Source organism: Camelina sativa, chromosome 8, assembly GCF_000633955.1.
Source record: "Camelina sativa cultivar DH55 chromosome 8, Cs, whole genome shotgun sequence".
Lineage (NCBI taxonomy): Eukaryota > Viridiplantae > Streptophyta > Magnoliopsida > Brassicales > Brassicaceae > Camelina > Camelina sativa.
Genome location: NC_025692.1, coordinates 23,360,734 through 23,384,969, shown reverse-complemented (window position 1 = coordinate 23,384,969; position 24,236 = coordinate 23,360,734). Strand labels below are relative to the sequence as shown.

Sequence of the window (24,236 nt, the reverse complement as noted above, 5' to 3'; positions counted from 1 at the left end):
AGAGGATCATATCACTACAAGAAAATACGTCTTTTGCGATAGACAAATATATCGCGAATCCCTCGCAAATCGACAAAAGCGAGAAATTTGCGAGTAAAATCCATTTCTCGCAAATCGCGTTTCGCAAATCGGTCAACGTTGCAATTCCCTCGCAACTTTTACTAGAAAATGTTGTCCCTCGCAAATCCCACTCATTTTGCGAGGAACTATTTTTCTAGCAACATCCTAGCAATTTTGGATCTAGTAAATCCCTCGCAAATTTGCGATGCTTTTGCAATTAAAATTTCCGTTGCAAATTATAATAATGGTGTAAATTGTAAAAAAAATTAAAATTTTCATTTTGGTAAGCTTCATTAAATTAAACCTGTAATTAAAATTAAACCTGGAATTATAATTAAATCTTATACTTAAGCAAATTAATGTTGTAATTAGAAGTACTAAGTTTACAATACCAAAACATAATAACCGATTTTGTTCTATACAAAAAACAGATATGAGAGGATAAAGAGTACTAAGTACTAAGTTTACAAACAAGTTTATCAGTGTTTACTGTCCGGTGGTTCCATCTCCGGTGGTTCCATCTCCAGTGGTTCCATCTCCGGTGGCAGGTCTGGCCGGTGAATCTTCTCGGCGAAATCTAGCAGCAAACTCTGGATCTTTAGATGCAAGATAATCAAAGTATGCATCATAACTATGCATCTTCTCTGAATTTTCTTGCATCTTTTGTGCATTGGCCTGTAGTTGAGTTGCCTGAGTTTCAAGAACAGCTTCGGCAGCAGCAAGCTTCGCAGCTAGAACAAGTGGATCTTCAGAAGGAGGAGGCGGTTGAACAATATGAGCTGAAGATGCTTCTGCTTGCATGTTACCAACACCATATATCCGGTTCTTTTTCTTCGGAGCAACCTGCCAACAAAACATATAGACACCATAAGTGTTTACACAAACACAAACATTAACATAAACAATGAAGCATGTTTTACCTCGGCATAAATTTGGTTCTTCACAATTAGTGATAACCCACCAGAAGCACTACTCTCCATGTTATCCGCTGATATTAGGGAAGACTCAGCTTCAGCTATCTTTGACGACACTTCATTGAACACCTTCTCAGACAGTCCATCAACAAACGACCCATCAGGTTTCCTATGAGTATCTTCTAGTACTCGCAGGAAATCAGGTAGTGGCTCACCAGTACTCTCAGACTAAAAACAGAGAAATCAAACAACTATATTACTATATTGTATATATGATATGATTAATGAACTTGTGTTAAACATAGATACTTACAAGCTTTCGTGCTCGGGCTTTAAAAGAGGTCTGACCAGAACGGTGCTTATGTATTCCGGTGCCATCAGGATCACTATAGCGAGCATTACGGCTATTGATACTCTTTGCTTCTGATTTTGGTTCACACCAAAAGTTGACCAAGCCATCCCATACAGTAGGATCAAGCCACCGCGGCATTGCGTCATTACCTTTCTTCCTCCACTTACCCTTCCACCGAGACACTTGATCACTCATCCGGGTCTTCAACTTCTTTTCAAACTCAGCTCTAACTCTTCCATTGATGGACGCATCCCAATTGTATGTTTGCTTGTAAAGACATAAAATGAATCAGAAACAGAATCAGAACCAAATTCGAATGATAAACACACAAAATCTGTAATTTAAACACAACAACAATTTGTAACTTACCGCAAAAGTTTCAAACCACCGGTTTACAACCGGACCTGGTGTTTGGGTCCAATTGGCATGAGCTGACTTGAAATCTCTTTCAAAAATGGCCCGGACAGTAGCAGCAACCGAAGAATCCTGGTCAAACCTACAAAACATAAGATAAAAGGAATTAGGATCATTGAAAATACAAAACATAAAGATAAACTATATGTTAGATACATAACATTCTCACCAAATAGTACCCGGAGGTCGCTTAGGATCCAGTTTTGGTAAGCCAGCACGCCCGAGACTTGCAAGTAACTCTTCCAAAGTGAAAAACACTTGAGAGGCACTTGCACCGTTGACACACGACGTTGATTGCTGAGGAGGAGGATCATTTTGCTGAGGAGGATCATTTTGCTGAGGAGGAAGATCATTTTGCACCGGTGAGGTACCTTGAGAAGAGGCGGTAGAATGTAGCCTTTGAGCAGAGCCAGTAGAGCGTACCCCTCGAGAAGGGACGGGAGGAGATAATCCTTGTGAAGATATGAACCTTGTGTAATGGTTTTGGTTGACAGATCCGTTTTGGTCTCGAGAAGACATCTGAGAAGAGAAGGAGAACATGTAAAAATCATTACCCTAAATTAAAAACAAAAATTAAAACCCCTAAAATCGAATCGAAACCCTAATCCCAAAATTAAATCCCCAAAATCGTTACCCTAAACCCAAAATTGAAACCCTAAACCCAAAATTAAATCCCCAAAATCGAATCGAAACCCTAATCCCAAAATCGTTACCCGTAACCCAAAATTAAATCCCCAAAATTGAAACCCTAAACCCAAAATTAAATCTCCAAAATCGAATCGAAACCCTAAACCCCAAAATGAATCCCCAATTTCGAAACCCTAATTTAGAAGGGGAGAGGAGGAGACTTACCGGAGAAGAGATTCAGAGGACAAGAGAGAAGAGGAGGAGTTAGGGTTCGAGAAGAGGAGCAGACTCACCGGAAAAGACAGAAGAGATCGGTGAAGAGAGAAGAAATCGGAGAAGAAGGGTTCGAGAAGGGTTTCTCTTTTGGCTGCGGATTAGTCGAGGTTTGAGCTTCGCTCAAACTAGGTTTTCTGATTATATATAAAAACACTGCGTCGCAAATCCCTTGCAAATATTGCTAGGGATTAGCTATGGTCCCTCGCAAATCCCTAGCAAGCATGTAAAAATATGTAATTAATATTTCCAGAATTTGCGAGATAATTGCAAAAGTCCCTCGCAAATCCCTCGCAAAGTCTTTAGGGTTTAGGATTTGCAATTTTCATTAGTGCCCTCTCTTTGATTATAAATCTTGAATGATATCAATTTAATAATTATTAGTAATGTAATTAGTCTTAAAGGTTAAGGTTCAAGGGTTTAGGGTTGTTATTTGCGAGGGAATTGATATGTATTGAGTTTTTTGCAATGGATTTGCGACGAATTTGCTATGGCTCTAGCAAATCAGTCGCAAATTTTTCGTAAACCTTGAATATCTAATTTGCAAAAACCATCAAAATAATTGTAACAAATTAGTCAAATTAACTTTCAAGTATATTATAAGGTCCAATGGTGTCATCATACTCTTTTCTATCATCAAACTTTCCAAAATTGTCCAATTTTGCATCTTACTCTAAACATGATGATGTTCTACACTATATCACATATATGTTCATTACATTGAGACAAATATTTGCCAAATTGTCCAATTCTCTAACAATTTTGTGTTGCACTGCTATCTTTGATTAATAGTTTTGGATTCATCTTTTTTAATCATTAATAGTAATGTAATAAGTCTTTAGGGTTTAGGGTTTAAAGTTTCTATTTGCGAGGGAATTGCTATGTTTTGTATTATTTGCAATGGATTTGCGACGAATTTGCTATGGCTCTAGCAAATCAGTCGCAAATCTTGAATATCTAATTTGCAAAAACCATCAAAATAATGTTAAAAGTTAGTAAATTCACCTTATGAACACATTCGAATGTATTTCAGAATAATTCTATTAAGTTTTGTAATATTTATAAAAAAATTATTATCCTAACTTTGCAATGGAATATGTTTTTGCAAAATCGTCGCAATATTGCGATGGATTTGTGAAGAAAAGGACATTTCCAGCAAATTTGTCGTAAATGCGTCGCAATTTAGCAGCGGATTTGCGACGACTGAGTTCGTCGCAAATTTGCGACGAATGTGTTATGGTTTTTTATTTTTTAGTAAATCTCTCGTAAATCTATCGTAAATTTGTGAGAGCTGTGTTCCATCGCAATATGTCCTCGCAAAAGGCTTGTCTTTTTGTAGCGTATCGTCTTTTAAAGAAAAAGCCAAATTAATACATGAACCTGTTATATAACGATCAATTCGATCTCATACCTCGAAATATGTATAACCAAATACCGTATCACAACAAAAAAACATAAAGCAAATCAAATAATAAATTTGGCTAAATAAAAGAACTATTTGCATGTGTAGTGTGCAGTCATGTGGTGGTGTCTGGCTCTCCGTATATCTTAAGAAAGATAGTGATGAGGTGGACTGCTAGTAATAATAGTATAGTATCTCTCGACCCCCAAATTTAATACTGTTACGTAAATAAGAAGAAAATACTCGTAAAATACTCTATTTATTACCTTTCGCTATATACACGTGATATGTAACTACCCTCGAATATACTACCAAATAAATCATTATCTAAAAAATTACAAAATGGTATCGAGTTTTATATATTTGCAAGGACTATAACCCGAGATTTCTCTTACTTATTTGAAGAAAAGTATTTTTATAAATCGATATTTTGGATTTGGGAAAACTAAGTTCTTGATAACCAATCTTTAATCTAGCTTACGGGTTCTCACAAACTGGAACATTGTATTGTGTACTAGTTGTCAAAGTGATTGATGGTTTTTCTACTAGCATCTTTAAAAAATAGAAAGAGACTGCCACTCTTTAATGGATCTAATTCGCCGCTTTACAATTGCATTTAAAGGATGAGTGATCTTTTTGGTAGCAAAAGCAATTTTGAGGAGAGAGTCACACACACAAAGAAGACAAGAGAAGAAGATGCAGCGAGAGAAAGATAACAAAAAAGAAGATTGTTGCAAGGTCATTCCTCAGCCTGTTAAGGCTTTCATCAGGTGTCTGAGATTCAGACGCTCGTCTTCTTCTTCTTCTTCAGACATGGCCAAAGCTAAACCAAGACAAAATGTAAAACTGATCATTCTCTCTCTCTCTCTCCTCTGTAAAACTTTTTTTTTAGTGTGTTTAGCTACTATTTCTATTTGGTGGTGCAGGAGGAGAAACTAGAAGATTCAGCTATTGAAACTTCAACCAGGAGTATCAAGCTAATGGGTAAAAGGATAAGGAAGCAACCGGTTAGCTCAGGAAAACGAGGTGGAGTTAACAACTACGACATGTAGCTAAGAGTCTTCTTTATGTAGAATTGGATCATCTTGGCTACTCTCTATACGAAACTTGCTTTGCTTCTCAACAATATGATGTCAGTATTATATAATTCCATATTCAATCAAAAAGGGTTCTTAAGCTAGCAATAAGACTCAAGCTAGACTCGGATTCTGAAAAACGGGTAAGAGAAAAGTGGGATCTGAGTGACGATCACCTTCTAGGCGCTTCTACTTCTTAGCTTGCTTTGCAAGATAACTTGTGGTGGATTTAGAGAAACGAGTGATTGTGAAGAACAATCGCCATCCTTTAACGATCCCTTCCTTAAAGCTCCTAGCTTTTTTAGCCACCATTGGTTCTTTTCCCTCTCTCTGTAAAATAACGATATTGCATATTAAGTCCTCCATTTATGCTTTGTTTAGTACATAAACCTATTACTTTTATTTTAACAAACTTGACCACTTTTACACTCATCATGCACACATTTCTCATATCTCCGCCATCCATCATGCACACATCTCTCAATTATTTAAGAACATATAAGTTTTTAATTAGCCTCGACGTCCACAACATAAAAGATGTTCTCTTTTATTTGTATGATTTATTAAAAAATGGATCAAACAACTAATTATTTGGTCTTTTCCCGCGACCAGGGATCTTATGGGTTTGAGCTTTGTATATTAGTTGTAATTTTAATTTGTTAAGATGGTTAGTTTAATTTGCAGGGAAGAAGAATGAAATCGTATGTGGGGCTATTGTATACATTAGCCTTATGGATTTTTGCATTGTTTTTACCATTATATCTAAACATATTTAAACTGTTAATTTTTTTTTCTTTGGAATTTGTTAACTGATATGTGGAGTTATTTTCCATTTTCCTTAAAAAGCAATTATCAAAAAGAATTGTTATCATAGAGAAGGACACAATGCAACATGTTCATATGGAGACCACAACAACTACTACTACATGCTTTTAGTTGGTTTGATTCACATCTTTTTGTCACAAATACAAAATTTCGACAATATGTTATGGCTCTCTATTGTTGTTGTGTAACATTGACACATCTTCCAATGACATTCCAATAGCTGTCAGTAGGCTCTTAACATTTCAGAGAACTTCATATCTTTAGAAATGATTGTGTGAATTTCATTACCTATATCAACAGAAAGTGACATCACAACCTTTTTAATAAACCACCGCATGTCCATGCAATCAAATCTATCAACCCATTTTAACATGGAAAGAAATACAGTGAAGCAGAACCAGTGGAGTTCCATGTTAGGACGGACTTTCTTCAGCAGTCTACACAGTTCCAAAACCATTGGTATGATATCATTGTGTGCCGAACTAGGCAAGTCTCTGCACTTTGTTAAGAACTTGCGAATACAGTGTTTGACAAATTTTGCTGATACAAATTTTGTTGGAAGATGTAAAATAATAATAATTCATATTAATTCCTCTACTTATGCTTTGATTACTAAATTAACCCTATTTCTTTTATTTAAACAAATTTTGTTGCAAGATGTATAAATAATATTGTATATTAAGTCTTCATTTATGATTTATGTAGTACATTATCCCATTTTTTTTTAAACAAATTTGAAAATTAGTTACTTGATTAGTACTCCCTCTGTTTCAAAATATAGAATGTTTTAATTAAAAACATGCATATTAAAAAACATCTATTTTAAAAAAGTTTAACTAATCATAAGCAAAGTTAAATAATATAAATATTATAAAAAATAAAATTAATTTAAAATTTGCATAGAAACTTGAAAACAACTTATATTATGAAACAAAAAAAACTTTTCTAAAACATTTTATATTATGAAACGGAGGAAGTATTTACCTTTGTTATATGTCTCAAGCTCTTACCAAAAGGTTTTATGTATATTCTACACTAAGGGATTATACCAAGTAAAGTAGTATTTTGAAATATTTCTTTGTTAAGGTCTGTTTATTTATCTGATGTCATACATCTTAACTGATAATCCTCTGCTTCTCATTTTTGGTCTGTAAGGAGAAGACAAATTCTTCAACACTCTCTGTCCAAGATTGCTCTAGCTCCCAAAATCTAAGGTACATTCTTATCGCCTTATAAATGGCATGACATGTACAATCAAGCTCCCTCCTTTAATTAGAGTCTTTTTTTTAAAAATTTCATTGTGTGTGTTATTTTGGCATGACATGTATATGCATGCTTAATGTGTCATCTGGTGTAAAGCATTTATTATTGGATGCACGAAGCCTAACTACAAAAATCTATGATTATTGTGTTTAGGTACACTTCTCTGGTCATGGCTGAAAAGATCTATAATCTACCGGAGGAGCCCCACTTTAAAAGTTTTGAAGATACCGGCAAAAAAAAAAAAGTTTTGAAGATATTATATGTATGCAATGTTTACATGACATATATATACGGTTGATCAATATAAATTTTACATGGTCCACTATACATGTCTTCAAGATTTTTGTTGATTACTAAATTTTTATTTAACAAATAATAATCAGGAAATTTGGCAATAAAATAATAATTGGGATCAAAACATACGTCGTTATATATAAACATTAACGTCAATGAATTACCAACTTAAATACGGTAAAAACCCGACGGAGAATTCAGACGACAAACATAACGTCACATACTGAACTGAAGCAAAATAATTTAACGTCAAAGCTTATTAAGTCAGTTTGAAAACCAACGTTATATTATTCACGTCACTCATAACCGACGCTGCACTAGAAAAACCGACGTTAAATCCCTTTTTTTTTTTTTTGTAGTGGCGATCACCTACTCTCTCACTATTAGCTAGCTATTTCTCATCACGAAGCAGAACTAAAAAGAAGAGAAGAAGATGGAGAGAGAAGGAGGAGGAGTTCTTACTATCTTTGGATCCCTTTTAAGTTCATTCACCAAACTTTCCGATCTCTCTTACTCAAGCTTTTTGGTCTGCCATCTCCTTATGATCGTCGTTTGCCGGTAAGTAAATTCTGTAGTACCATGAAACGACCATTATATTAAAATTAATGTTTCATATCTTTTGTGAGCATTCATGCGATTAGATCTCTTCGTACGTCTTTGAACATGAGATTCCTAGTACAACATTGTCAACATATTTCCTCAAAAGCTACGAGTTTTTTTTTTTTTTTCAAATATATTATGAGTTTTTTATAGTAATTTTTTTTCCGCTTCAGAACGAATATTGGGATAAACTTTGATTTAGACTGTGGCTAGTGTGACCTATATATATTAAATAAAATTTGGTTGCAAAGATTTTGAATGTGACATTTCTTGTTGGTTTATTGTGGTTGTATTAAATTTTGTAGGTTTTCAGTTCAAATCTATTAGTAATGGATTTTATAATGTCAATTGACAATAAGTAGATCTGTAATGCTCTTCGTATATATATGTTACTCTATGTACCATGTTTTTAATATGGAATTTCTAGTTAAAATATAATGATATAGTAAATTAAAATAATATATCTTGGCTTAATTTAGCAAAAACAACAAAAAGCTTAAACTGTTAGTGATATTTTCTAGTATAGTTTATGAAGAATTTATGAAAGTTAACGTGATTGGTGAAACTGTTACCAAAATCATTCACCAATGATCCCAAACTTATAAAATTAGACCTTAAATCTATACTAATAAAAAGTATGAGCTATAAGCTTCTAAGACCGACCACATAAGATTTTAAACAACTAATAGAAATTTGACATATCACTTATTAACATTTTATACAATTTCCAGAATTTTCTATATTAAGACTTATTTTAAACAATCTATCATTATTTGACATGTCATTCATTAACATTTTTTAATTTACATAATTTTTTTAAAAACGGAAAATTTTAAATTTATGAAAATCAACGAACTAAGCACAATATCCCACATTGGCTATAAATTTTTTAGACAACGGTTCATAACCAGTATAAATAAGATTAATATGCTTCCATCAACGAATGAGCAAGAAAGCTTGATTTATCAGGCGTCCAAGTTTAAAAGTTTTATTTAGTTTGATCTGGTTTTTTATTTGATCAAATTAAAACTTTAAACAGTTTCAAAAAAATATTATAATATTTAAAAAATTTAAAAGTTTAAATATTATAAATATTGAAACTTTTAAAAGTTCTTAGCTTTTAATTTTTTTTAAAAATATTATAAGTTTTAAATTTTAAAAGTTTAAAATATTATAAATATTGAAAATTTTTAAAAAATTCAAATTTTATATTTCGAAACCTTTTAAAAGTTTAAAATATTATAAATATTGATGCAAAACATAAATTATCTTATTTATCTATATTTGTGCTTTTTATTTCTTACGAGCTGTAAAACATATTTTTGTGTATTATTTTATAGATGAGTTGATATTCTTTTATTAATTTTTTATTTTTTGGTCTAAGGAAGAAGTATTGACATCGCAAGACCTTAATTTGACGTTTGAGTCAAATTTTGAGGTTTAAAGAAGAAAGCTGGACGACAAACACACATGTTTTATTAGCTATACATAGGCATGACCAGGGTTACGGTTGTCACGGTTAAGGTTTATTAACTATCAGTTATGGTTAGAAATTTTTGTAACCTTAACCATAACCATTTAACAAACGGTTACGTTTAAATACGGTTACGGTTCAAGCGGTTACTGTTATATACAATTACAGTTATTTGATAATATGATACGGTTGATATTATTTTATGATATAATATAATTGATATTATTTATTTATAATTAATATGTTCTTATAGTGTACTCATATTTCTATATATCATATGATTCATATTAAATAAATAATTATTAGTATATTTTATTATGTTTTTAAAATATTATAAACCAAGTAAGGATTTTGGTTTGAGAAGTTTCTAAACGCGTGGATCTAAAACCAAATAAGTATATGGATAAAATTGTCAATAATTGGGTGCATGTGTTGACTATGCTGGTAATCATGAATTTCACAAATTTTATGAGAACATAAATTATTTTGTTCTTGGAGTTTGATGGGTTAACAAGTTGTGTGGTAGTCTAAAAAAAGGTTTTTCAGTGGAATAATGTGAAAAAGTTGAAGAGGAAAAAGAAGAAAAAAAGTATAACGAAGAACCAAACAGTAAAAGTTACGATGACAATTAACACATAATTTGACAATGAAAATGACAAGAAAGAATATGAAGAATAAGAAAACATTGAATAAAAAACACGAAAACATAGGTGGTAGCGATCAATTAAATATGAAAACGAGTTAAATTCATGATTATAAAATTGTTTCGATTTTCTGGTGGTCAAAAAAAATAGTTTAGGATATGTGAGGTCATTTGTTTGATTTGCCTCGCATGGACGTCAAGTTAAATTTTTGATTTTTTTTATCAGATTTGATTTTATAACACAACTGATTTTATATTTTAAAAAATTGTGTCTGAAATTTAATTTTTTTCCTTAGTACTAATTTTTTTTTATAAGATAATATTTTATTACCGTAATCAATCATATATAATTTTTATCAAAATATATCAAATATATGTGTGGGTTCAAAACCTAGTAATTATAATAAAAAACTGCAGAGATATACATTTTAGGTGGACTATACAATAAATAAGAAATATAAAAATGAAAATAAAATGTAACTTTTGATTATTAGATGTTGACACCTCATAAAGAAAAGATTATTTACAATTTTTGTGGACACATCACTCCTTAACTTCTATTTCTTCTGTATGTGCTTTGTTTTATATATCATAAAGAATGATAAATCTTCTTCTTAACATAAAGGAGGAGAATGAAGTTGAAGTTGAGGTTGAGGTTGTGGAATTGTCGTCGAGGGCATACGCGAAACCAAAGAAAGTAGTGGAGAAGCCGCCAGATCCTAGTCCAGGCAAGCCTGGACGTAAAAACTAGAAAAATGTCAATTACGAGAACAAGCCTTTCTAGTTTCTTTACTTTGATTAAGTAATAATTTTATGAAGACATTCTTGATTCTTCCTTTGTCTTTTCTGCTAGTAATGTAGTGTATAATTGAAGACTTGTGCTGTATAATTCCTGAAGATTGCGTCCTGTATTTCTCTTAAGACATAATAAGAAAAGACAAAAATACTTGATATGGTGTGGATCGTTCAAGTTGTGTAAGAAATAAGAAGATTATATCATCTTTTAAGAAAACTAACTACATGAATATACTATAACGATCAATTCGATCTCAAACCTCGAAATATGTATAACCAAAATACCTTATCACAACAACAAACAAACATAAAGCAAATCAAATAATCAATTTGGCTAAAAATATAAAACTATTTGCATGTATAGTGTGCAGTCACGTGGTGGTGTCTGGCTCTCCGTATATCTTAAGAAAGAGAGTGATGAGGTGGGACTGCTAGTGCTAGTATAGTATCTCTGTCGTCCAAATTTAATACTGTTACGTAAATAAGATGAAATACTCTATTTATTACCTTTCGCTACATACACGTGATATGTAACTACCCTCGAATATACTACCAAATAAATCATTATCTAAAAAATTACAAAATGGCATTGAGTTTTGAATATTTGCAGAGATTAAAAACCAAAGATTTCTCTTATTTGGAAAATGTAATTTTATAAATCGATGTTTTGGATTTGGGAAAACTAAGTTCTTGATAACCAATCCTTTAATCGAGCTTACGGGTTCTCACAAAGTGGAACATTGTGTATTGTGTACTAGCATCTTTAAAAAACAGAAAGAGACTGCCACTCTTTAATGGATCTAATTCGCCGCTTTACAATTTGCATTTAAAGGATGAGTGATCTTTTTGGTAGCAAAGACAATTTTGAGGAGAGAGAGTCACACACACACAGAGAAGACAAGAGACAAGAGAAGATGCAGCGAGAGAAAGATAACAAAAAAGATTGTTGCAAGGTCATTCCTCAACCTGTTAAGGCTTTCATCAGGTGTCTGAGATTCAGACGCTCGTCTTCTTCTTCTTCAGACATGGCCAAAGCAAAAACCAAGAAAAAATGTAAAAGTAATCATTCTCTCTCTCTCTCCTCTCTAAAACTTTTCTTCTTCTTTTTGTGTGTGCGCGTTTAGCTACTGTTTTTTATTTGGTGGTGCAGGAGGAGAAACTAGAAGATTCAGCTATTGAAACTTCAACGAGGGATATCAAGTTAATGGGTAGAATGATAAGGAAGCAACCGGTTAGCTTAGGAAAACGAGGTGGAGTTAACAACTACGACATGTAGCTAAGAGTCTTCTTTATGTAGAACTGGATCTTGTTTAGTTGTTTACTCTCTAAACGAAACTTGCTTTGCTTCTCAAGGAATAATGATGTCAGTATTATATAATTCCATATTCAATCAAAAGTAGGTTCTTAAGCTAGTAATAAGACTCAAGCTAGACTCGGATTCTGAAAAAAGGGTAAGAGAAAAGTGGGATCTGAGTGACGATCACCTTCTAGGCGCTTCTACTTCTTAGCTCGCTTTGCAAGATAACTTGTGGTGGTTTTAGAGAAACGAGTGATTGTGAAGAACAATTGCCATAACGAACGTCCTTTAACGATCCCTTCCTTAAAGCTCCTAGCTTTTTTAGCCACCATTGGTTCTTTTCCCTCTGTCTTGGTTTGACGAATCACCACCTCCTGCATTGAAGCTACTGATGAGGTTAAAAAATGGAGTTAACGATGAAACGCCTACAGCTTGAGAAAAAAATAGAGTTTAGAAGTTGATGGCTGAACCTGGATTCATGTTTGTTAACCGTCTTAGTCTATCTTCAGCTACACGAATAGCCCGTGTTGAGCTTTTAACACCTTGAGTAATGCCTTGGCTACACAAACATTGAAAGAGAGTTACGAAAAGGATACAAAAGAAATTAGTAATTCATGGTGGAAACAAACCCTAAATCACTGAGCTCCATAGTTAAGTCACTGATCTCCATTCCGGATAATCGAACAGCAGCCATTGTATCAGGTAGCTCTTCTCTAGTTACATCCAGAAGCTTTTCAAGTGACTCAGCTGCTTTCTTAAAAGCCTTTTTTTTTTTCCAACATTCCAAAGTAAATATAACTCAAATCAACCTTCCAAATCCGATCATCAAAGGGTTATATAGAAAAGCAAAACAGGGTGAAGAAACCGAACCAGAAGAGTAGGAATCGCGGCAAAGAAGAGCCACGATGCTGAACTTGCTGTCTGAAAGTGGATAAAGCTGAGACCTCTACTGAGCAATTGGGATCAAAACCTAAAACCCAAAAGCTAAAATTAAGTATTGGAGGATAGGGTTGAAGCTTACTACGCAAGCGACGACATTAAGCAAGACGAAGTGCTTCTGTGTGACTGTCCATTGAGAGAGTTGGAGAGGAGGCTGTCCCACGGACGACGTCAACTGGGGAGAGATCGATGGCTCCTGCTGTGGATTTGAGTACAATGGAGAAGGAGCAGAAGAGACGATTGAGTTTGAACGCTTCGCCAATCGCGAGATCGGCCGGAGAGTGTCCCGTCGGCGAAAGGTTTGATTTTTATCTAAGAATCCGTGATTGAGAATCGGATTCCCGAAGATTACAGGTTTGGGGGATCGCAATTTGGAAGGTAAGGAGAACATAATGGGTTGAGCTCTCGATTCTGGTTCGAGTCGATTTGTCACTTTTAGGGATGTAAAATGGGTAACCCGACCCGACCCGACCCATACTCACATAGGTTAGAGACTTTCGTGGGCGGGTTAAACTCGACCCATTTATTATAATGGGTTGAATTTATATATCCATACCCAATAATATAAAACCCAATGGCTAAATGGTTTATATGGATTATCCACATATAAATAAAATAATTAATATTAAATCCATAATTTATTATATAAATTAAATTATAAAACCAACCAAAGTTTTCAAGTTTAAGAAAATAATATTTAGATATTAAAATAGAAAGAACATCCTAAAATCCTAAAGCCAAAAATCTATTAAACCAAAATAAAAAGTCATTTTTAATTTAAAATAAAAACAATTCTTAATTTAAAATTAAAAAAACACTTGAATCTTCTGTAAATGATCCAGTCAGATTCTTTAACTTCATAGTCTTCATTCTTCATAATATTATTTTCTTTTTGTTTTTCATTCTTCATATACATAATATATATATATATATATATATTATCTTTTTTTTTTTCGATTAACCCATAGGTAATCCATAACCCTAATGAGTTTATCCCATTAAACCCATGAACCCATTGGAAGAATACATCAAAACTTATTTATTTATATGAGTATAAAAACTTAACCCATATCCGTTAAAATAATAGACAAACAGGGTAAATCCATGGGTTTTTACCCATTTTGACACCCCTAATCACTTTGTTCAGTCGGACCGAACTGGAAGATGTAAAATAATGATATTGCATATTAAGTCCTCCATTTATGCTTTGTTAGTACATAAACCTATTACTTTATTTAACAAACTTATGGACCACTTTTACACACATCATGCACACATTTCTCATATCTCTGAAATCCATCATGCACACATCTCTCAATTATTTATGAACAAATAAGTTTTTAGTTAGCCTCGACGACCACAACGTAAATGATATTCTCTTTATTTGTATGATTTATTAAAAATGGATTAAAGAACTAATTATTTGGTCTTTTCTTGCGACTAGAATATATCTAAACATCATTGCCGACGGTGGGGACGGAAAGTGAGTAGAAGATGAAGAAGATTGGAGCTAGCTTATGTTGAAGTGAACCAATGAAGTGAACCAACCATTTTACGACAATGAAGTGAACCATCCTTGTCCTTATCCTCACTTTTAAGTTTTTTTACGACAATGAAGTGAACCAACCGATTTTAATTAAGTATATTCCACACACTCCATCCATCTCTCTCGGGTTGCCTATATAAAATCCTTTTTCCACAATTAATGAACCAAATAAAATCATACTTGAATCTACTAAAATTGAAGTAAGAAACTACCATAAACTAAACAACACTATAAAGTACTAGTATATATAAACATTACAATGTAGCATGATACATAAATTAATAACCATTAACACTATTCCAATATCCATTTCAAACAGTTGTATTCATTTTTTTTTATATAACTTTATTGTTGTGATCCCAAGTCTCGAGAGATAGAGAAGCATGATTACATCTACAACTGGTGTGAGGGTGACCTGCATTGATATGAATATTGTACGATGCTTCTTTACTTTTCAGATTCTTTTAGATCCTCACAAGTTGTTATACGCCATAAAAATAGTAATGCGACATACATTTATTTTACTTTCCTTGGGACTTTGGGGTGAGACCATTGATTGACATTGGATACGGAATACATTAATATTGCTACACTTGTTCGACAAGTTGGTGTGTAACTCATTGAACTAGATAACAATATACTATTGATTACATCTACTAATCATTGTTATTTGGATATCGTATATAATCATATATCTCAATATCTGTAGTTTCCCCCATTAAGCAAATAATACCCAAAACATCTATTATATCGATTTTTTAGTCCTATAATGGTTATAAAATCAGTGCCTTGGAAGCAAGAATTTGACCTTTTATGTAGTTTACCTAACTGAGAGTAAATATAATATCTTTATATTTTTTCTATTCATCTTTGAATTTGGCTAAGAAAAGGAAAACTATCATCTTTTAAATTTGGGGGAAAAGAGTACAAAGATGATGATGGTGAAGGGAAGGGAAAGCTGACTTCGATAGTACTACTACTACAAGATGAATGAATTTCTCTCTTCTCTCTCTTTATTGAGCTCCCTCGTTTTTATAGATTTGTTTTTTAATTTACTTATTAGAAATTTGAATCTTTTTTTTTGCTAGATCTGTGTTTTCTTATACTATAAAAACAAGGGAAAGGTTTTGACAAAGAAAAGAGTTTAACTTTAACAAAAAAAAAAAGGGAAAGGTTTTGAAAATTTTAGCTTCAAGAACTTAAAATTGTAAGACAACTAAACTTTCTTTTTAAAACATTATTAATATAATTAGATAATGTATAACAACACACATTAACATAAGTCATGTTTTACCACTATGATAAAATTGTAGTTATAATCCAATTATTTACCTCATTCTAAAATTTGATAATTCATTCGTTTCAGAATATAAGATATTCTAACAAAAAAATATTCAGGATAAGAGTTTTTCTTTTTTTACAAAAAAAATTTAACCAATCATAAAAGATAATATGTAAAATATTTTAATCAATATTTGATTTTTATAAAAAAAACTTAAAAAAAACATCTTATAATATGAAATAGCGTGAATAAAACAAAACAAAAAAATCTCCAAAAATATATTATATTATATTATGAAATAGAGGGAATAAATATATTTTTGAAAACTCAACCACTTAACTTGGAAAAGACAAAATAGAAGGATGAAGAGAATGGTTGACTGAAGTTCTCATGTGGAAAGGAAGACCAATTAAGGTCAGTAGTTTGATATAAAGAGAAACTAAATAAAATAATCAGTGTTCAAGAAAGCGGTCTAGGCAGCCGCCTAGGCGCTAGGCGCTCAGCAGACGCCTAGATGACCGTCTAATCCGCTTAAAATTACATACATTTTATTTTAATATTTATTTTTGATTTTTAAATTACATATAATTAAATTATCATGTTTTATATCTATATACGTAATTATAAACATTTATATGTTGTTAATATAACTTAAATAAATGTATTTTTCTTACCGTTGTTTATAATTTATAAATTTTTTATTTTTATAACATATATTTTAATATAATTATATATATATAATATTTTATGTTGTAAACGCCTAAACCGTCTAAAAACCGTCTAGGCCCCGACTAAGCGTTCTAGGCGCTAGGCGTTGGGTCACCACCCAGATATCGCCTAGGGTTTTGTTGAACAATGAAAATAATAAAGAAAAAGAGAAAGGGACCGAATTATATTTATTTTGTTTATCAGACCTCTTGGTCTGGGTTTAACAATACTGGTTTTTAAATTGGAACCAATTCTATTGATTTTAGTTTAAGTTCCCGGTTCGGTTTCGAAAGCACTTGAATTAAAAATATTAGATTTATTCTTTTCTGGTCGAGAACTCCAAAATCGCCGTTAAAATTTCTTTCTCCGACGAGACGATGTCTTTCAGTTTTGTCACTCTCCTTGCTATCTTAATTTGGATCTCTTAGCTCAATAGAGAATTTACCTAGATTATTCTGGGCATCATCGTAAAATTTTAGATTCTAAAAAATCGAGCTTGTTGTGAATTGTGATGTATTGTTATATATATAGGTAGTGGAATCTAATTTAGATGCATCAAAGTCGTTGTTTTAGGGTAGAACCAAGTTAAGAACTTGTTGTTGGGTAGGTTTGTTTTTACTAAATTTTAATGGTCTTGGTCTTTTTATTAATACTCTGTAACAATGGATTTGGAGTGGCCAAGGTGTGTCGCTGCAATGTCGTCAGACGCAGAAAAGAAATTGCCTTTCATACCAGAGGAATATGGTCGGATGCGGCAATCTCTGTTTCCTGCAGTTCGTTAGAGATTTTGGTCTTGTTGAAGTTCTTCTCTCCACAGGTTATTGCTTCTCTCCAGCCTCTCTTTATTGTTCAAGTCTCTTAACAAGTTTCTCTGCTAGTTTGAGTAATTCCATATATTTTCTTTGTTGGCTTATATCATGGTTGCTTTTTGTTTGGATAAGTTTTGCTGAAAAGTCAATCTTTGTGTGTGGTTTACAGATACAAAAAAAGGGTTGCTTGTTCTGATACCGATGTTGGCCAGCCAACTGGTTTTCTTCTCTCACAGTTGTTGATAAATCAATTCTAGGTGTACCCTCCTTATACTTTCTGCTTTGACGATTCTTGCTGTTTGCATTCCGAACACTTAATTTTATAGTGCTGTTTGTTTCTGTCACTTACGTTTTTGGCTTGTTTCTTTTCTACTTTCTAAGAGTCGTATTGCTACCAGCTACACTTCTGCAAGTCTAACGAGAACAAAACTGAACCGCTGCCTGTCATTAATATAGTACACCAGGATAAGTTAAAGGTAACTCATCCTTTTAAAACAAGAAAAGGATAATGTCCAACAGAAGAAAGTACACGTTAATTTTTTTCTTTCACTAATATAATGATTCACAATCTTTAGGAGGAATTGGGTATGATTTATTGGTGGACGTTCTGAGATATGTTTCTCCTTCCCACGTCGTCTCTGCTTACAACAAGAACCTACCAGTTGGATTCAATCTGCTTACCAAGACAATATAATCGATCGATCGTAAGTCCTGTACATATCGAAAATATCTCATTCGATATGTTTTATTGTTACATGTTTCCTGTTTGTACAGCGTTTTAATACATAAGGATGCTCGCTTGATGACGGACATGTGTATAATTGCCTACTTCAGGCAATGCATTAAAGGAAAAGAAGGAAACACGATCAAAGAACTAACCCGTGTACTCGTTTCTCATACTCCTTATGAAGTTCCAATATCGAGTTTAACAATCAACCATCTCCATTGTCAGAGGTAAACAAAACAATGTAAAGGGTCATATCATTGTAATCTATATAAGATTGATGCATATATTGGGTTTCTCTTGTTTTTGTTCTCTCTAGATCCCAAGTTCTGAAGTGTATTATAGTTTGAATGCTTCCATTGTTGGTTTGGGGATTAGCAACGACGTGTTTGAAGATTTGCCATCATGTGTAGGTCTTGGTAAGTTGCTGTTTTATCCATTGCAATCAGTGAAAAAGCCTCTGGAAATGATTATTTATTGAAATATTGGTTTTTGAATCGTGAGGGCAATTGACACAGAGAGAGGAATCTTGTATGTGATCACGCCAGTTCCAGAAAATGTAGTTGAGAAAGTTGACATTCTATTGTAAGGCTATATCCAGTGGCCTACTTGCCTCTTAGAGGTGAAGATTACAAGTCATACTATGACGAGTCTGTGATTCTTTTTTTGGCTCATAACACGATTTGATTTATGTTTTGTAGAATTTCAGAGTTGGTATTTGAAGAAAGACGTCATTGCTTACAGAGTCAACAAGGTAAATGTCGTCAAGTGGGAAGTTTTGATATACATTTACTGTTTTACTCGTCTGTGAATGTATAGAGCATTTTTGAAAGTCTAAAAGAAGTTTCTGTTACATTCAAATTAACGATTAAAAGGTCTTTCTTGTTTTCAGATCCAGTTTCATCTCCTAAACAGTAAACACCGTTGAAACACTAGAAACTGAGAAGTACGGAAAACCTCTGCTTTAGATTCAAGCAAGCCAAACTGGTCCCTAGCTAAATGCTATATCGAAGCCATAAGATTGTACCATATCATCTTCTCTTAGTCTAATTCGTATTTACTATGCATAGGAATCAATTGCAGAATTATTTATAATAAGAAGATTTTGACAACTCTCTATGATGTGTCATTTTACATAGCTCCATACACTACAGTTTGGATATTGTTGACGAAAAAAGGCATTTCATATCAGATTAATTTCAGACCAAAGACCGGATGGATAGAAGTGGCTGTCTAATCCAAAAAAAAAAACAGAGGATAACTCATTGCATAGGTTGAGGTGGGAAATAGTAAGGGACCTTGCCCGTATAGGGCGTTGAGTAGTTTGAGGTGCTATCCTGCAGTCCAAAGATTCCTACATCCTGGGTGAAACTGGACTCTTGGAAATCGAGATAATAGATGTTGTTTCTCTCGAGGCCAGGGAAGGAGCTAGCAGGAACACAGAAAGGCTCAGACTTGGATAGGAAAATGCAGAGATCTCCAATGTCTTCAGTGTAAGTAGCGTTCCCTTCCTCGTCTACCCTGAAGACCCTAAAACCTTTGGTTTCCAAATCCACCATATCTTCTGTGGCGGACCTAAGAAGGAAGGAATGGTCATATATAATGTACCATATAATGTAATGTAGTAACACTGTTTAATTACTAGTAAGTAGTAGTATGGTAACATATATAAGAAAATGATCAAGTTTTGAAAAGCATGGAGAAAGAGTCCACACCTGTACCAAATAACAAGGAACATCTCGCCTGCTGACGACTCCACCAAGTGTTCGGCCCTGCACCACGAGTCACAAGGCTCTAGGTTGTTCGTCTTTCCCAAGACGCCGGGAAGGTTTTGATGAAAATGCAACTTTGTAAACTTGGGGTTGTCCCTGTGTTTGAGGAGATCCCAGGATGCCAAGTGGTTGCCTCCAGAAGCGGGCAAGGAGAACATCTGATCCCTCTTGGAAAAAATGACATGGGAAGTGAAGAAACTGGGGTCTTAGACACTGATGTTGGTCCATTTGGTGTCGTGAGCTGGCCTGCACAGGCTGAGTTGAGGTCCCATGAACTTGACAGCCACAACACAGTCGTCATTCAGAGGAGAAGAAGAGGACATGGCCACGTTGGTGACAATCCGGGTTTGGCAATGGCGAATAGGCAAAATAGGAGGCAGTGGAATACGTTTTGGGTCTGCGGAGTCACTTGTGTATACGTTCAGATCGTCTTGGAGACACACCACACCCTTGCTGTTGAGGGTAGCGACCCAGCCTCTGGATGCTCCAATCGTTGCGTTTGCCTCTAGCAACTCATAAGGAACGTTCTTGTCCGACTCCATCATATACCAAATGTCGGCGATATAAGACTCGATTTTATGTCCACCATTAGGTTTATTGCGTAAGACAAAATATGGTGGACAAGACGAAAGCAAACGACGAAAACATACGCATGTAGTTTATTCGTTAATAAATAAAGCAATGGTTATAGTCTCCATTATGATATTTTTCGCCCAATAATTTCGAATCCTAAAATCTATATATACATTTTTTGAGACATTTATGAAAGAAATCCTGAAGTTCATAACTATTTACAATCATCTCATTGACATTAATTATTAATTTGGTTTTCATTTAATTAATTAACTAGATATTCACCCACTATATTTTTTTGTTTAGAAATGCAAAATAAAATTTCTTTATTATATTAAGTTATTAACTATATATGTATATAATATATTTTGTATTTTTAATCTACTATAGTTTTACATAATACATTATGTAGTGTATAATTTCCATTGTCTACATGGAGTGGTTTATTATATACAAGTTAGGATATCCTTATTATTCATTAGATTTAATTTAGTTAACAAATATACTTTTTTGTGATTTTTCTTTTTCATTTACAATGTAGAGATAATAGTATTACATAATATATTCTATCTTTATAATTATATGAGTATACTATAATTTGACTTTGTAATTTTGGTTGTTTTATCTCTATATCATTTAACACTTTTGTATTTATAGTTGTGCAAGTCGATTAAAATGGTGGAGTATTTTTTTTGTAAAATTTGATTTATATCTATTGTTTCTTATTAGTATGGATCGAAAATCTATATATGTATTAATATATTAGCTACTGAAAAACACTTCGGTGAAGAAGTAAATTTTTTTTTAACAATTTGTGTCAGTTCGGGCCCCATTTTTTTTTTAAATTAAAGTTATTATCAACAGTTTAATCACTTGGCTTTCAAACATATGAAAATAAGTTATTATCAACAGTTTTTTAGAAAATGGATTAGTTAAATATAAAATATTTAATGCTAATGGATGCTGGTCCAATACTTTTGGAAATTTGAATAGGAGAAAATCTTCTTAAGTTAGATTTCAAATTTGATATTATTTAAAATAAAAAATAATTGTAAAATTAATGTTAATGGCATAATTGTAAACAAGTTCCAACTCTAGGATTTATTTGCTAAATTTGTCCAAAAATGTATATATAGATTATTAAATTTTTATTTTTGAAAACAAAATTTCTCATCCTAAATAAATTTCCAAAACAATCGGAACCACTCTCTCTAACATTAAGTATTAAGTTTATAATTAATTTAACTAATATTAAATTCCTAATTTTACAAAACAATATTTTCTGTTGGTTAGATTTCCTAAACAATCGGCCTAATCAATAAACAAATTGATTTTCGATCTTGGAGGAGGATCGTGGCCGAGATTTTCGATCTCAACGTATTTACAACTAATTTTTACTTTCACGGGTTTCGTATAATGAGTTTTTGCAGATTAAAAATCTTTGAACATGTTGTCTGATCCGCCTAGCATGACATGTTTGGAGTATAGAACAAACACTAAAACTATTAGTTTATCTCATATATACTATAGATTTCTAATCATAGTTTTGAAAATTAACTTATAAATTATTTAGTATATGAACTACAAAATATTACACATACTATAACACAATCTTAATATTCCAAAAATAAAATAAAATAAAATACACGTAAAAATATACACTAACATACTATATAGGCATATACCTCTGTTTAATTCTAGAGAACAAGACAAATCTAGAATTTTATATTCTATCTAATAACAAATTTATTGTAATTAAGTTATAAACTTTATAAAACGTAAGAAGAAGAAAAAAAATTCTAAACGAAATTCTAAATTAATTAAAAAAGTTAATTAATTGATAATTTGAAAACTATATAAATTAAAAATTATTTTATAAAATATAATAATTTATAGTTTAGTTCTGCGATGTACCGCGGGTGAAATCCTAGTTGCTTCATAAAGTGTATTCATTTTCAAAAAATAAAAAAATCATAGAATATTTAATCAAACTCTAAGAAGTTTGTAACTTTTCCTAAAAAAAACTAACAAAAATTTTCTGTAAAAGTCAGTAGATTTGAAAGATTTAATTACCTTAATTAGTTTTCATAGAAATTCAACCTAAAATTTTTAAAATCATTGCGACAAGGGGTTCGTCAAACTTCCTTAAATTCAACCTTCAAAAATAATTGGGCCTAGTATTTTCTTGAGCTTAGTAGCTTTTAAAGTTAGTAGATGGTTTAGACAAAAAATGCAAGATGGGCCTTTTAATTGGAAATTGTATAAAGATCCATTAGACAAAAAAAAATGCAAGATGAGTCTTTTAATTGGAAATTGTATAAAGGTCCATTAGACAAAAAAATGCAAGATGGGCCTTTTAATTGGAAATTGTATAAAGATCCATTAACATTATCATAAATTAAGTTCGATTTTGTGTGAAATCAAAAAACTAATCAATTGAAATTGCTGATGTGGCAAAATTTTAGAGTAGTAGATTTTTGCTGATGTGGATAGGCTGAGGAGCTTATTAGTAAGTAATTTAAACAAACTTGACCACTTTTACACACATCATGCACACATTTCTCATATGAAATCCATCATGCACACATCTCTCAATTATTTAAGAACAAATAAGTTTTTAATTAGCCTCGACGTCCACAACACAAATGATATTCTCTTTATTTGTATGAGTTATTAAAAAATGGATCAAAGAACAGATAAGTATGTATCACCATATTTTCTTTTCTTATTATATTATAATATTAATTATTAAATAACAAATAAGTCTTTTTCATGTTGTGTACTTTAAATTTGTATTTTTCTAAAAGAATTTTCAAATGATATCTTTTATCTTCATTCATTTATCTATTATCACTAGTTAATACTTTTTGAATAGACTATTCAAATATTAATAGTATTTTAAAGATCAGAACATTCTGAATGGATTAATAATATTTTTTATCTGTTCGTGATAGAACACACCATCGCATGGATACCAACAATATCGAACCCTATCGTTGACAAACTAGGCTGAGTGAGGTCTGTGCCTATCATTCTCCAAGTAGCCGGTTTTGATGCGCTTGAGGTTAACCTAGGACCCATAAAGGAGGAGAGGAGGTTGAGATTTAAAAATTTCGAATTGCCTCCAAACCAACCCAGAAATGATATTCTGTTCCTCTTCGTTGCAGAGAGAACCCAGAAACACAAAATGGCAATTGAGAATGACGTTAGTCAATAAAGAAGAAAAATAAAAGAAGTAGATACATATCTCTCTTCATTTATATTGTAAAAGATATCGCACAGTCCCGATATCTCCCACTGACACACTCCGATACTCCATCCATCCCGCTGGCTAAATAAAAAATAAAATCATATATACAAACATAACAATGTTATAAAGTAGTATATATAACATTGATATATCTAACTTACTTCTCTTTTGCCTCTAACTTAAAGATATATCTTTTATCGAGTTTTAAGTCATTTGGCTGAACAAAAACGTGTCTTCTCATCACCATAACCATCACCGTCCCCATCCCCATCATCATCAATATTATGAACACGATCCTCATGTATTTGCGCATAAAAAGATCTT

At 32.5% G+C, this 24,236-nt stretch overlaps 2 protein-coding genes and 2 long non-coding RNA genes across 11 annotated transcripts; 3 read left to right on the top strand and 1 right to left on the bottom strand.

Annotated features, from left to right (window-relative positions):
• LOC104708113 (elicitor peptide 5) lies at window positions 4,420-5,530 on the top strand. Its single transcript, XM_010424612.2, has 2 exons — window positions 4,420-4,882; window positions 4,969-5,530. The coding sequence occupies exons 1-2, from the start codon at window positions 4,739-4,741 to the stop codon at window positions 5,092-5,094; spliced, it is 270 nt and encodes an 89-aa protein (XP_010422914.1). The 5' UTR covers window positions 4,420-4,738; the 3' UTR covers window positions 5,095-5,530.
• Window positions 5,135-13,674, bottom strand: LOC104708112. Of its 6 annotated transcripts, none has more exons than XM_010424609.2 (6): window positions 13,331-13,674; window positions 13,180-13,230; window positions 12,939-13,072; window positions 12,780-12,868; window positions 12,639-12,697; window positions 5,135-5,427 (listed from the first exon to the last, which is right to left on the bottom strand). In XM_010424609.2, exons 1-6 carry the CDS (start codon window positions 13,637-13,639, stop codon window positions 5,308-5,310), a joined length of 762 nt encoding a protein of 253 aa, XP_010422911.1. In that variant the 5' UTR covers window positions 13,640-13,674; the 3' UTR covers window positions 5,135-5,307. The 6 variants fall into 6 exon arrangements, 5 of the variants coding, with proteins under 5 accessions (XP_010422911.1, XP_010422913.1, XP_010422908.1 ...); XM_010424611.1 differs by having other exon boundaries at window positions 5,383-5,427; window positions 12,639-12,683; window positions 13,331-13,673; XR_002033041.1 differs by lacking the exon at window positions 5,135-5,427 and having other exon boundaries at window positions 12,353-12,683; window positions 13,180-13,255; window positions 13,331-13,423.
• On the top strand, window positions 7,983-12,390 carry LOC109125999. Its single transcript, XR_002033042.1, has 2 exons — window positions 7,983-8,058; window positions 10,843-12,390. It is a non-coding gene; the product is annotated as an uncharacterized LOC109125999 (long non-coding RNA).
• On the top strand, window positions 16,992-19,568 carry LOC104708110. 3 transcript variants are annotated; one of them, XR_754743.2, is made up of 9 exons: window positions 16,992-17,601; window positions 17,763-17,850; window positions 17,975-18,069; window positions 18,169-18,297; window positions 18,428-18,547; window positions 18,637-18,736; window positions 18,836-18,939; window positions 19,019-19,071; window positions 19,210-19,568. It is a non-coding gene; the product is annotated as an uncharacterized LOC104708110 (long non-coding RNA). The 3 variants fall into 3 exon arrangements; XR_754741.2 differs by having other exon boundaries at window positions 18,822-18,939; XR_754742.2 differs by having other exon boundaries at window positions 18,368-18,547; window positions 18,822-18,939.

Coding starts and splice junctions, on each gene's coding strand:
- LOC104708113 (XM_010424612.2), top strand. CDS start 4,739: ATGCAGCGAGAGAAAGATAACAAAAAAGAAGATTGTTGCAAGGTCATT. Junction 4,883..4,968: donor AAGCTAAACCAAGACAAAAT/GTAAAACTGATC, acceptor TTGGTGGTGCAG/GAGGAGAAACTAGAAGATTC.
- LOC104708112 (XM_010424606.2), bottom strand. CDS start 13,639: ATGTTCTCCTTACCTTCCAAATTGCGATCCCCCAAACCTGTAATCTTC. Junction 13,073..13,179: donor CCGCGATTCCTACTCTTCTG/GTTCGGTTTCTT, acceptor AAAAAAAAAAAG/GCTTTTAAGAAAGCAGCTGA. Junction 12,698..12,779: donor GTTAACAAACATGAATCCAG/GTTCAGCCATCA, acceptor TAACCTCATCAG/TAGCTTCAATGCAGGAGGTG.